This window comes from Filicampus tigris, chromosome 13 (assembly GCF_054856515.1).
Source record: "Filicampus tigris isolate MCC_2025a chromosome 13, RoL_Ftig_1.0, whole genome shotgun sequence".
In the NCBI taxonomy this organism is placed as follows: domain Eukaryota; kingdom Metazoa; phylum Chordata; class Actinopteri; order Syngnathiformes; family Syngnathidae; genus Filicampus; species Filicampus tigris.
In genome coordinates this window covers 11,234,608-11,247,645 of record NC_141229.1, presented here as the reverse complement: position 1 = coordinate 11,247,645, position 13,038 = coordinate 11,234,608, and the positions used below count along the sequence as shown (strand labels likewise).

The window sequence follows — 13,038 nt, the reverse complement described above, 5'->3', positions numbered from 1 at the left end:
TTTTTTAATTTTCTTGTTCATTGTAATGTCTGGTACCACTTAAAGTGTATCAGCTGACTAATTGACACATAAGAAAACATGGAATGCCTTAAAAGCACTGTTTTTGACAGTACAACACCATAGCTATTGATGTTGGAACTTAAGAAGTGATTTTAGCTATTATCAAGAAAACCTGTGGAAAATGTCTCATCAGGTCTTAAATCCAACTCTTTTGAGAGATTTTGTATTGTCGGATTGGTCCAAAAATGCCTTTAGCTGTATTAGGCATTTGAAATGAACAGGAAACTGAAGGAACAATGGTGGTCTCATTTTTTTTTCCCATGGCTGTATAACATGACTGCAGATCAAGTGACTGTAATGATGTGCTTAAAACACATACACACCATCCTGTTCTTGCAAGAGTTTAGTAGAATCTAGTTTGAAAAGCGATGCACTGTAAAGTACTACTCTGGGGATAACTTGACTATGAACACCCCCCCCCCTCCATCTGCCTTGAAATTAGAGGGGAAAAGTGCTTTTGTTGACAATATTCTCATTTAGCTACCATTTTATTTCTAAAGTCTCATGAGAACAAATTGCACACACACATACACCACTAGGAATCACTCACCTCTTTTATCAGTTTGCTCGGGACTGACTTAATGATTTTCCCTGTAAAACATGCATAATTATTCTCAGTGATGAATGGTCATGTCGTGCCGTGACGCTTGTCTCTGTCTCTGTCACAATTATCTTTTCACCACAAGCCAAGGTCAGGCCAATCAAACACTCAGCGTTCCTAACATTGTTGCCTGTTCAAACATAATCCTTTTCAGTGGACTTTTGTCACATTTCTTTCCTCATGTGCCCACACACAGTCTAAAAAAAAAAACTGTACCGAGGTTCACATCAGGCAACATCTTGTCCAAGAACTGAGACTCCATACTGTGCGGAGACAGGAAGTCAGCAAGAAGTTGGCTGTTGCTCAGCTCGGGGTGCTGCAGGAGCTTCTGCACAATAAGCATTTGAATGACATACTTTAGTAAAGATATGAGCAATATTCCAAACACCGCTTGGCAGGCTGCTGTGGCAAATACCAAAGGACAGATGCATAACAGATGTTGACCTCATTTCATAACCATGACTCTATTTGCATTTCAAATGATTAGAAATGCCTGGGAATAACTACAAATTATTGGATAACTTGCTTTGTCCAAGCCATTATCATGTGAGATGTCATGTGAGACATCAGTGAATCTTGGGAAAATTCATCTAAGGGAGCATCTAAATGGTGTTATTCCACATTTTGCTTCCTAGAGTTTTTGTGATCTCCAAAGGAAGTTATCAGTTATGTGGAAACGTGTGATGATAACCAGAAGAAAAAAAAAAACTCTAATAGAATAGAACAAAGTGTTTGGCTCCTCATTACAATATGATCAAATACAATGCACAACAAATTACTTACAGAAATTAATTATATCAAGCAGATACACTTTTTATACACTACACATTTATTTGTCCATGTCTGTCATGCGTCTTCAAATGGTGACTCGCTTTACTTTTTGCTGCTTTATTATACAGTGGTTAAATTATCTTCATACTCGTATGACAGTTAATTTTAGACTCTTTTTGAAAAAATATTCTGTACAGTTAACTCATTTACTGCCAGACATTTTCAGACCCTCTTTTACACTAAGGTTTGAAAGAATTTGAAAAAAATATAAATAAATTCCTGGGATTGAATGGCTGGACTGTGAAAAGACAAGTAAATTCGTCAATGGCAGGGAATGAGTTAATGGTCGTTTGAAAATGAGCCTGGATCAGATTACTAATTCACATTACATTATTTCCCATGTTTCCCATTTGTTTTGAAATTAAGACTTTGAAATCAACCTGATTTAGGGAATTTGAATTCATTGTACTTTCTTTACAGTGTTTTGTTCCCGATTGGCTGAGTGCAATTGCATGGTTGTACTGTGTGGTGTCCATTTTCAAAAATTCCTTAATCCGTAATCTACAGCAGAAAGTCTGAATGAGTTTTGATAACATTGGCTGGCTGATGTTGTTTGTTCTCTTAAAAATAAATACTTAACTAAAACGGTTTTCTTTCCAACACATCTGGATCTAAATTTTGTACGCCTTCCAAAATAAAGCATCCATTTTTCTCAAATGATTTTTAAATGTGTCCTTGTAGCTCGTTACCATTAAAGTGCTTCTTCTGCAGGCAAACCACGGTTTCCATGTACATAAGAGAACATTTTCACTTAATATAAAATGAAGGATTAACAGAGGTTATCTGCATTGAAGTGATGGTGTTCTCCAGTGGCTCAAAACAGAGCGATTCCATGATAATACTGCTGTCAGAAGGTCCTTAGTGTTTCCCACGCAAATATGATGACACAAGAGTGGAACGATTTGTCCCAAGCACATTCAGTGGTATGTGTCATGGGAGAAAGTGGAATCAATACAGTTCTACATCATTGTTCGTCTGTCATGCCAAAATTGATTTTGCTCAGAGTGAGAGTATTGTGGAATATTGCATGGCTAGACAGTGGGGCAGACTGAAGCAATGCATTTACTAGACACCGAGAGAAACCAATCCGGCAGGTCTGTTTTCTTCATTATGCTTTTTTGATCCCAACTAATGGAATTCGTTAGCCGATGGCTAAGACACTCACCTGAAGATACTCCTGAAACTCCTCTCTCTTGGACGTGAGAAACTCATAATTTTTGGGGCCAATGATTCTCTTGGAAGGCAACTGTGCATCAGGAAATGAACCTGAATTTCAAAAGAAACTGTAACTTCACTCCAGCAACAAGACAACCGTTATGAGTCCTGAAACGCTTCAGTGCAATGTCAATTTAACCGTCACCCAAGAAGCACATTTAGCCTGCGAGCCAATTCTTTTAAAAAATAAAAAAAAACTCACTAATGATGGGAAATTTTAATTCCCTAGAATTATTGTAGAAGAGATCAGTTGAAAATGTAAACAAAGACATTTAAAGAAATAAAGTGCTAAATATTTAGATTGATCAGTTTGCTACCTTGTTAAATCATTGTTGATAATTAGTGAGAAATTATTAACATTATCAATGTCTTCAGATAGTTGACAACCATTAAAGAGGAAGTCAACACAAACAGAATATATTCTATGCAGGCACACTAATTGAAACATGGCATTCTGATTAATATTGCATTTGTGGAATATAAATTAAGCAGCAAAATGCACCCACTTTCAGCCATCTCAGGGGGTGGTGATTTTGTCACTTTTGTCAGCTGAAGATGACATTGAAGTTGCTCAGGGCTCAGATAACGACCAATCACGGCTCACCTGTTTTATGATTGGTCGTTATCTGAGCCCTGAACAACTTCGATGTCATCTTCAGTCAACAGAAGTGACAAAATGGGTCACTGAGCTAGCTAAAAAAAACGGGTGGATTTCTCAGATTTCACAAACACAATGTTAATCAGAATGCCGTGTTTAGATTAGTGGGCCTGCATAGAACATATTCTGGAAAAAAATATGTTTGGTTTGACTACCAATTTAACAATGACATTTAATTAAAGGTAACTCCAGCACATGCGTTATTTCAGAAATACGTTTTTAAGAAAAATCGTAGCCCAGGAACCTAGAAGTAGTGATTACTTTCAAAAAGTTGGTGAACTGTGATCAAGACAATACATTTTGCAACTCCACAGAGAAAAACCTACCGTGGAATTCAGTAAGCTTTGACTCAAGAACGTAGAACTCCAGATATCTCCTGTATACAGACCAGTGCTCAGTCTCGTGACCCACTGTGGTAAAACACAAAGACAAAAAAACGAAGGGCCTGATTTACGAAAGGTTTGCACATGCAAAAATGGTCACAAATGGTCCGTTTTCGTTCCTCGTCTTTCAAATTTACATCGTCTCAAACTAAACAGTATGCCGGTATTTAGTGGTCAACAGATGAATTACACCCAATAAACAAGAGTTAAACCAAAATAAAGTGATTAAATGCCAAAAAACAATCTGCTAAATAGTGGGACCATGAAGCTGGAAGCAGAAATGGAGTGTGGTTTAATGTACATATAATAAATACATTTATATTCAAATTAAATTTTAAGAACGAAAAAAAACCCACTATATTAACACAGTAAATGCAGCAGCACAACACAGCTCTGCTGCAACTCTCTTGTCTTTTTTAGACAGCTCAGGTACAGCTAAAATGTGTGTGTGATGGTACTCTGTGCCGCTCATACTGTACATTCTGCTAATCAGAAGCAAAATTGCTCTGCTCTGCTACCCCGCTTTGCAAGGGACCAATCAAATTACAGCCACTGTGATGAGTAAATTACATTTTATCATATTACGCAATTTGCTTTATATAACAGCTGATGACTTGCGATAGCTTATTTGGGGTCTTTAAATACAGCGTTTGAAAGGCAGGTGCAAACAGCACCACAGTGTGTAACCATGACTAGGGGGCACAGCAAAAATGCGCAATGTGGAGAATCGATCTTTTCTGCTTGTTTAAATTGAAATGCCATCCACAAATATCATCACGACAAATCAATATTTGGCATGCAATTTCAGAGCTTCTGTATTCCAACGGCTGACTTTGAGCCAGTCACCTATGGCAAAACTCCTTCGTTTCAACTCTGCATTTCTTTGAGTCTGGGTCATTTCAGCACACTGGGTGTGGTGCTAGCCTCTCTGGGAGCAGTTTTTCAGGTGTGCTGTCCCGTGTTTTAAAAGCAATGTTATGTAGGGAGGGCACTGAGGTAGAGTTACATCCAACAAAACATGACTTTTATGTGGATGTTGGCTTCACCAAAGTTACTGCGCGGAATAGATTTCTTTTCCGGAACTTGGTAATGTGTTTGTCCTCCATTCACACCTCCACTTCCATTACTTCAAACTTTGGCACTTGCAGTGCTCTCCCAAATGTTCCACGGTGAAAACCAATGCTACTGTACGTAAAGCACATAATCCTCTTTTAAATACGCGGAATCCACGACTCTCACACCTGTTGCCAAGAGCACATACAGTCACGGTGAGTGCATACGCAAAGTAGTGCCGGCTATTGAGGATCTGAGCAAAAGATTGCAATCTTAGTCGATCACGTACAACAAGCCCACTAATAGCACATGCAGCCTGTTAGAGAGAAAACACAATTTAGCACCTGCTATTTGGGATCTTAGTGAGTCAGACTATAAGACTTCTTCAACAAGCTACAAAGACTTGGACAGTTTGAAACTAAAATGAGTTGTCTCCCTCCCCTTTGCAGCTGTAACAGCTTACACTTTTCTCAGAAGAATTTTTACAAGATATTGGGGTTTGCAGTTGGGAACTGTTTGTCCAGTCATCTAGAAGTGTATTTGTGAAGTCAGTGGTTTCTAATTTTAGATGAGAGGACCTGCTGGCTCATCTTGTCTGTTCTGGCCTATCCACACTAAGAATACCTTTTGTATCATGATGGGCCTCCCTTAAACTTCTCCCACAAAAGTGGAAATTGCCAAAATGTCTTCTCAAAATGAAGAAATACAATTCAGCAGTTACGGCTCATTGATTAGTTAGTTCTCAGGGTGTGGCATACATTTTTCTAACATATATTTGTGTTGAGATGCAGCACTCTGCCTTACCTGCTTTCCGGTCATTCCGCTCCACATCAATGCAGAACACCGGAATTCTTTCCCTCTTCACGTCGTCATCATAGAAATCAATGTAAGGGATTGTGATGCTCCATGCAGAGAGATTCCGTGGGGTGCTGGGAGTGGAGGCCGCTTCTATCGGGGAGTCATCTTCCAGCACCATCATGGCTTCCTCCACCTAGAATGTAAGGAAGTGAGGGAAGTTTCAGTCACGTACACACTCGTCACACTTGTCAAATGACTTCCTTAATGTTGTAAAGAAAATATAAATGAAATTCATGCCAACGTCTGTCTCATATATCTTTATCTGAACTCATTTTCTCCGCTTGACTTCCTGTTTATTTAACAAAAGACAAATGACTTTAGAATTTGTTCAACAATCTTCCTAATCTTTAATCACTGAACAAACACTGGTGAACTTTTTGGCAACAATTGATGGCGGTCAAAGGAAATCTCAAAGGAACACAGGATATCCCCTCACAGCAGTGAAGTCAGATTATATGCTACAGCACATAAGTGTGTGCGTGTCGTGGAAATTTGTGATTTATGTACTGCAAATCATGTATCTTTATGAATACACCTTTTACCATTCATACAACAGAATTAATAACGTGTTCAATTAAACAAGCCCAGATTTCACACTAAGAAATTTGTGAGTAAATTTAGCCAAAATAATTATTATTTCAGTACACTGTATTCATTTCTGTGACATTTTTATTTGGTGGTGGACATTTTTCTAATGCAAAATATGTGTTTTGGCTGAAGTTGGAAAACAATAGGAACCACAGAGACCTTTCCCGACTCACTGGCGCCCTCATGTGGTATCTTTCATGATAGTGCAGAACAGTGTTAATGAACGAGTTGTTGCTCTTTAAGGAACACGTGCGAGACTTTGCTATATGAGTAATAAATACATAAACATGACATACCCCACGTTTGTGACAATAACACTGAACAGGGTCGAGTCAGAATACAATTTCTTTCATTTATTTGTAATTGTGCAAAGTTGAGTGTGTGTGTTTGGCTTTGCCTCACCAAATCGTCCTCTCCCTCCACGAGCCCATAGGCTGGCAGCATGGCTCCCTCCATGGTTGTGCTCTTGAAAACACCCTTGATCTTGCTGCCAATGCGACTGATTCCAAAGGACTCTCCTCTCTTTGACGTGTTCCTACAGACCAAAAGGGAAGGGGGTTTATTAGACTTTGCTTAATTGAAGGGATGTGCTTGGCTTCAGAAAAAAAAATGTCCCAGACAGTTTAACAACATGACAGGGAAGGAATTGTAGCGCATAACAAGGGAGGGAAGCACCAGCACACTGCAGTGTATCATCACTGCACATCCGGGGGAAAAAAGCTGAGGAAGCCAAACTAAAGCCAGAGCACATTCATGGAATGAAATGTCTCAATCGGTTACCATGGGAACGAAAGCAAATAAAGCAGACAGCGATTGGATATGATTAAAAATGAATTGGGATCTCGCTTTGAGATAACAAAAAAAAAAGCTGATGCACCCAGGAGAGCAATGGTAAAGAACATCAGTTTAAAGTTGCGCCCAGCAAAGCGGTGATAAGAAACATGACCCTAAAGATGTGAGATTTGATTCACTTTTCTTTCATAACAGTGTGGTTCTTACTTTGACACGGCACAATTAATCATGAAAGGTAAACCAGCGTTTCAAGATGCGTCTTGGAGAGTGTTGGTAAGTAAAATGTCCTTTCAGACCTGAGCTCCTGCAAAAATCTCAAGTTGGACAGCTTTAAAATTAATATTGTTATTACTTGGACAGAAGTATTCATACTGAAAGTGCAAAATGTGACATTTGGCTACCATCAGACGAACAGCCGGGTACATTTTTCATTAAAATCAATAATGTTCTTGCTTTGACAGAACGATAATTATTATTCCAGGTTGAAAAAGATTTAAAGGGAAAGTCAACCCAAACATGTTTTTTTCCAGAATATGTTCTATGCAGGCCCACTAGTTGAAACAAGGCATTCTGATTATATTGCATTTGTGGAATATGAGTTAAACAGCAAAATCCACCCGTTTTTAGCCATCTCAGGGGGCGGCCATTTTGTCACTTTTGTCGACTGAAAATAACATCAAAGTTGCTCAGGGCTCAGATAACGACCAATCATGGTTCAGCTTAAAAAAAAGGTGAGCCGTGATTGGTTGTTACCTGAGCCCTGAGCAACTATGATGTCATTTTTGGTTGACAGAAAAGATAAAATGGCCGCCTCCTAAGATGTCTAAAAACGGGTGGATTTTGCTGCTTAACTCATATTCCACAAACGCAATATTAATTAGAATGCCATGATTAGACTAGTGGGTCTGCATAGAACATATTCTTGTAAAGAAAATGTTTGGGTTGACCTCATCTATAAGCAGAACATTGGAAGGGAACAGCCACAAAATGACATTTGAAGAACATCAATTCCGATTTGTGACCTGTAGAGTGCTGACAAGACTCCACAGGTAGCACACCGAAGTCTCCTAACACCAGGTAATCTTATTGTTTCATTCGGAGCACGATGACCATATCATATTGTTAACTACCTAAAATAATGGCTTAACTCATTTTTTTTTTTTCTGGGATGAACAAATTGAACTAAATACTGATTATATTAGATTTATTAATAATTTTGTTTCAGGGGTAGAATTGAATGAACCGTTTAACTCAGGGTGTAGTCGATTTTAGCATAGGTGACCAGCATCAAGCGGGAACAAATATAAATACAATGAATAAATTATATGTAATATATATATATATATTTTTTTTTGTTTGTTTGTTTTTTTAAGTGACTGAGGCCATTACTGAGGCCATACCAAGATGGTACAGATATTCAAGTTGTACGTGCAGAACAGACACGCAACATTACAGGTGCTGTTTTGGGGAGTTAACTTTAGGGTTGATAGCAATACATTGGTAGGAAGGACACAAATAAACAGGAGGTTGGCTGCATGCTGCTGTTGTTGGGGGGTTGTTACACTGGGACGGGAAAGTGGACAGCATGACATCCCACTGGACCACAGCTGGAGGTATGGATGGACCCTGACTTACTTGGGTGATAAGGAGTGGCGGTGGGATAGCGAGCCGTATGGAAAAGTTGTTAACGTGGGCTGGGCATGGAGGGAGTTAAAAGATGCAGGTGAAGAGCTGCCAGAGGCGGTGAACTGTGAGGACGGGGACTCGGGGCTCCAGTCCCAGGAACTATAAGCAGAACAGGGTTATGTCCCCAAGGACAAAAAGGAGGGAGAGGATGGATCATACCAAGGCGGGCAGCATGGCGGTGACAGAATCGGGGTGGACACACACAGCATGGCGTGGCAATTGGAGCCCATACATAAAGTCAATGGAATGTTAGGAACAAAGAGCCTGAGCGAGTGATGATGTTAGTTCAGTCTCCTTCATGCTTCCATGTTAAAATGCAGTGTGAGTGTCTCTTCTGCTTTGAAAACTGCCTTCGTAACAAAGTAACAAAACAAACGCAACAAACAGCTGACATCTTCCCGTTCCAATTATATTTTTTTAAAGCCATCAGTTCTGAAATTAGCAAATCAAAGTGAAAATCTCAAGCAATTCAAAATAACCAAAATTGACATTGTACTTGTATAATCTAATTAGAGATCCATTGAGCTGCATTTAATTGCTTTACTCATAATGTTAAATTTTGTTATTTTTAGATGGCTATTAATTTAACAATATGTTTGTTTTTTGTGGTTGTAGTTTGTCCAACTGTACACCTCTCATAATCATACAGAGGGGTTTTCCTATTCCTTTGGGTGCCTTATTTTATAAAATGGGGCAAAATGAAGCAGTGCAGTTCTGCACTACTGAAAACAACAATAATAAATATATTCTAATTTAATTGGTAGTTAATACTTCTCCATGCATCAATCAAAACAGTAACATTCTTATCATTGCTTTTTTCCGACACTGAATTGTACACCTAATTAAGAATCCAGTGAGAGTAAATTATGTTAATAGGCCAGATTTTTAATGAAGCACAAAATTCAAAAAACTAAAGAAGAAGCACATATTTAGAGATTTGATTAGCAAAAAAGTCATTGTTGTACTAGTCCATTAATGCGAATTGGCTTCCCCTTTTAAGGTCAAGCAATGATGGAATTGTTAAAAAGGCAGGATCCTCTTGTGTAGAAGAGCCAAGCGAGAATGGCATGTCAGCCAGCCACTGTTCCGATCAGGACAGTGAGGCCTTGTACTCACCGGATGTCATCCATACTGATGCTATTTCTGGAACAATATGCATAAGGAGTTAGTGGCAGGGCCTGGGGCCACATACACACCCCACCTTGTGACAGATAGAAACCATCACTTAAGTCCCTTTGCTGACTTGAATAACAAATTGCCATCTGAAATCTGTTGCATTCCACCTTTTCTTTTGGCTCGCTCACACACAAACACACACACCTAATAAAATGACACCTGCCTGCTCATTTTAGAATTCCTGGCAGGGGACTCCGCCCCCCTCAGCAACTGGCGAAAGTACTAGAGAAGGGAAAAAAATTAAATTAATAAATACTGGAGTTTGCATGTTCTCCCCGTGCCTGCGTGGGTTTTCACCGGGTACTCCGGTTTCCTCCCGCATTCCAAAAACATGCATGGTAAGTTGATTGGACACTCTAAATTGCCCCTAGGTGTGGTAATGTGATTGTGAGCGCGGTTGTTTGTTTGTCTCTGTGTGCCCTGCGATTGGCTGGCAACCAATTCAGGGTGTCCCCCGCCTCCTGCCCAAAGACAGCTGGGATAGGCTCCAGCACGCGTTGTGAGGATAAGCAGTATAGATAATGAATGGATAAATAAATACATCAGCATCATCATCAGTGTAAAAATACAAGCTAGGAGCTTTACAAGACAATACTATGCTTTGCATCTGGGGACCCGTTCGGCTTAAATACTGTTATAATACTAGAGAGAGATGTATTGTTGGTTTTCAAGCAGAGCCATGCATAGAAATGGAGTATCATATATCATTTGATTTTCTAGCCGTTCTGTTTAAGCAGGACGGTGGTGTGCTGGGTACAATAGTTGCAAGCTACTCAACCTAACTGTGCCCATTGAAACAAGCTGTGAGGGGTGAAATTGGTCTTGGCAGCTTGGCTTATTGGCAGTGTTGCATCAGTGGCAAACCTTTGTATGTGTCATAGTGATGACATTGAGGTTAGTGGTTGGGCATGGAATAATTGACTCACATTATGTCTAATTCCAGTATTTTCCAAGACCAATAAAAATGAATTTTTAAAATCAGTCACTTCTGAAGTGACTAGAAATATGGGTGCATTGTGAGTCGTTTCCCACTAATTAACGGGATGTCAACAACTATTACCGGTTTGTACACGTGCATGACTGAATGTTAATGAATAAAGAGGGTTGGGAATTTCTGGCACAAGGCCGATTCTGTACAAATCTAGATACACAGATTGCAATTTGATTCAAAAACTATATAAGGGCAGAACAGTTTGATCCGATTTGCTTCAGTATGGGTGTGATACGATTCGATTTGATACAATGCAGAAACAATGCAAAATGTGCGCAGACATTTTTGGAGTAAAACACTCAAGCCAAAATAGGGCACCCATCACCAGAATTCTTAACGCGATTAAGAAAAAAAAACACTAGTAAAACCTGTGTGTGTGTGTGGGGGGGGGGCGTTACGCTGACACAATCGACACAATCATAACATAACATTACTCAGTGTGTGTGTGTGTGTGGGGGGGGGGGGGGGGGGTCAGAGTATGCTCCACTCCCATTTAATTTCCAATCAGCAGCTCATGCTTGCATTTTTTTCCTTCTATACTGCCTGATGTACTAGGCTACGTCATTCCATTTTTGGAGCACTCTGATTAACCGGATGGCACATTTGAACAACATATTTCCAAGTGGCCGGAGTGAAGCAGTGCATGGTCGGTGCATATTTCTGAAAACAACCACGATTAAGGACCAGAGATTTCGGGTACGAGTCCGAGCTGTACTGTTCTTGGTCTCGGTTTTTGGAATGAAAAAAAAAAATCCCCCTCCAAAATGCGTCTTACACTCAGGAACTTATGTTTTTTGCCTTCTTCATGATGCATTTTTTGACTAGTGTGACTTATACTCCGGAGCGACTCATAGTCCCAAAAAATACGTGTTTACCAGTGGAATTAAATGTTGATCAAATTTAAAATGTAACATTCCTCAGTTTGATTATTAAGTAACTTGTCTTTGTTGTGTATTCAATTGAATACAGGTAGGTTGAAAAGGATTTGAAAATCATTGTGTACTGTTCATATTAACATTTTTACACAACATCGCAACTTCACTGGGATTGGGATTTATACTTTGATGTCTGTGTGGGTTTGCTTTGTGTTCTGAGTGCTGACCTCATCACTGTGGCAGAACATGGGCGTGAAAACGTTCTCCAGGAGGGAGAGGACATGCTCGTATGCTTCGAACAAACATCTCATCGTCTGAAGTTTCACCACTTCTTCATATGGGCCTTCGGCAACTGAGAAAGCACAGACCATAAACCAATTAAGCAATGCAAAACTCTTAAACAGGCTAAAAATGCTAATTAAAGTATATCACTGTTGCGTATCTCCTCCACAATAAAGGGGTCAAAGCGGATCTTGTCGACACTCTCGTCTAAACAGTAGGTCTCGTAGATCTTCTTCACCTCTCCGTGAAGCATCATTTTCTCAGAGTCGGGCAGCTCTGGGCACAATATCCTGTCGTTGAACTCCTCTGAGACGTAAGAGTTGAAACAATAACTGATGATGTGCAGGTGACAAAGGCCAGTAAGATGACAGGTGCTTGCATGATCTGATCTACTAAGACAAGCTCTCAGAAATCTCACTTTCCTATGACAGTTTGCATTTGAACGACTCAAAATAGTACATGTTTAGAGAAGCTAAATTTGACAAGAATGGGAAACACTTACCGACTGCAAGGCAGAACTGGAGCACGTGAACAGCTCCCTCTTGCTTCAAAAAGTTCATGAAGCGGAAGAGTAGGTCTTGCTGCTCTCGGATTTCTTTTAACTCCAGCTTTAGAACCTGGCAAGAGAGAAAAAAAAAAGTGACTAGAATGCAAATCCAAGTTGAATTGAATTGTTGAAATGTAATTGAAAGTGCTGTCTCTCGTCTTTGTCATGATACACAGTTGTACAAGTGCTTACTGAAGGCTTTCTGCTACGGGGATCAGAGTATTTTTGAAGGAAAGGAACCAGCATTGAGGTTGGCTCTGTGGCTTCTTCGGGCTTTGTGGAGAGATATTTTAGAAAGTCCAATTATTTACCTACAAATTAGTTATAATTCATTTTATTCTACAAACTGTATTCCAAGTTAATGTTAATAGACTTTGACGCTTACTTACCGGAGAATTGTCGATGAGGAGCAGAAGCAAGTGATTCACCGTGTCCTGAAACG

General features: G+C 39.6%; 1 protein-coding gene across 6 annotated transcripts in view; it reads right to left on the bottom strand.

The window, feature by feature from the left end:
- LOC147137591 (sorting nexin-14-like) overlaps nucleotides 1-13,038 on the bottom strand; it is a 29,244-nt gene that overhangs the window by 11,723 nt on the left and 4,483 nt on the right. For 2 of the 6 annotated variants that reach the window (XM_086050600.1, XM_086050599.1), the window contains exons 11-23: nucleotides 12,986-13,030; nucleotides 12,789-12,869; nucleotides 12,552-12,666; nucleotides 12,200-12,355; nucleotides 11,995-12,119; nucleotides 10,065-10,123; nucleotides 9,842-9,868; nucleotides 6,650-6,782; nucleotides 5,606-5,792; nucleotides 3,692-3,775; nucleotides 2,658-2,758; nucleotides 878-989; nucleotides 611-651 (exon numbers count right to left, since the gene is read on the bottom strand). In XM_086050600.1, coding sequence (XP_085906726.1) covers nucleotides 611-651; nucleotides 878-989; nucleotides 2,658-2,758; nucleotides 3,692-3,775; nucleotides 5,606-5,792; nucleotides 6,650-6,782; nucleotides 9,842-9,868; nucleotides 10,065-10,123; nucleotides 11,995-12,119; nucleotides 12,200-12,355; nucleotides 12,552-12,666; nucleotides 12,789-12,869; nucleotides 12,986-13,030 — 1,266 coding nt within the window. Of the gene's footprint in view, nucleotides 1-610; nucleotides 652-877; nucleotides 990-2,657; nucleotides 2,759-3,691; nucleotides 3,776-5,605; nucleotides 5,793-6,649; nucleotides 6,783-8,674; nucleotides 8,825-9,841; nucleotides 9,869-10,064; nucleotides 10,124-11,994; nucleotides 12,120-12,199; nucleotides 12,356-12,551; nucleotides 12,667-12,788; nucleotides 12,870-12,985; nucleotides 13,031-13,038 lie in introns of all 6 variants that reach the window. The other 4 variants (XM_086050601.1, XM_086050602.1, XM_086050604.1 and 1 more) reach the window with 3 other exon arrangements.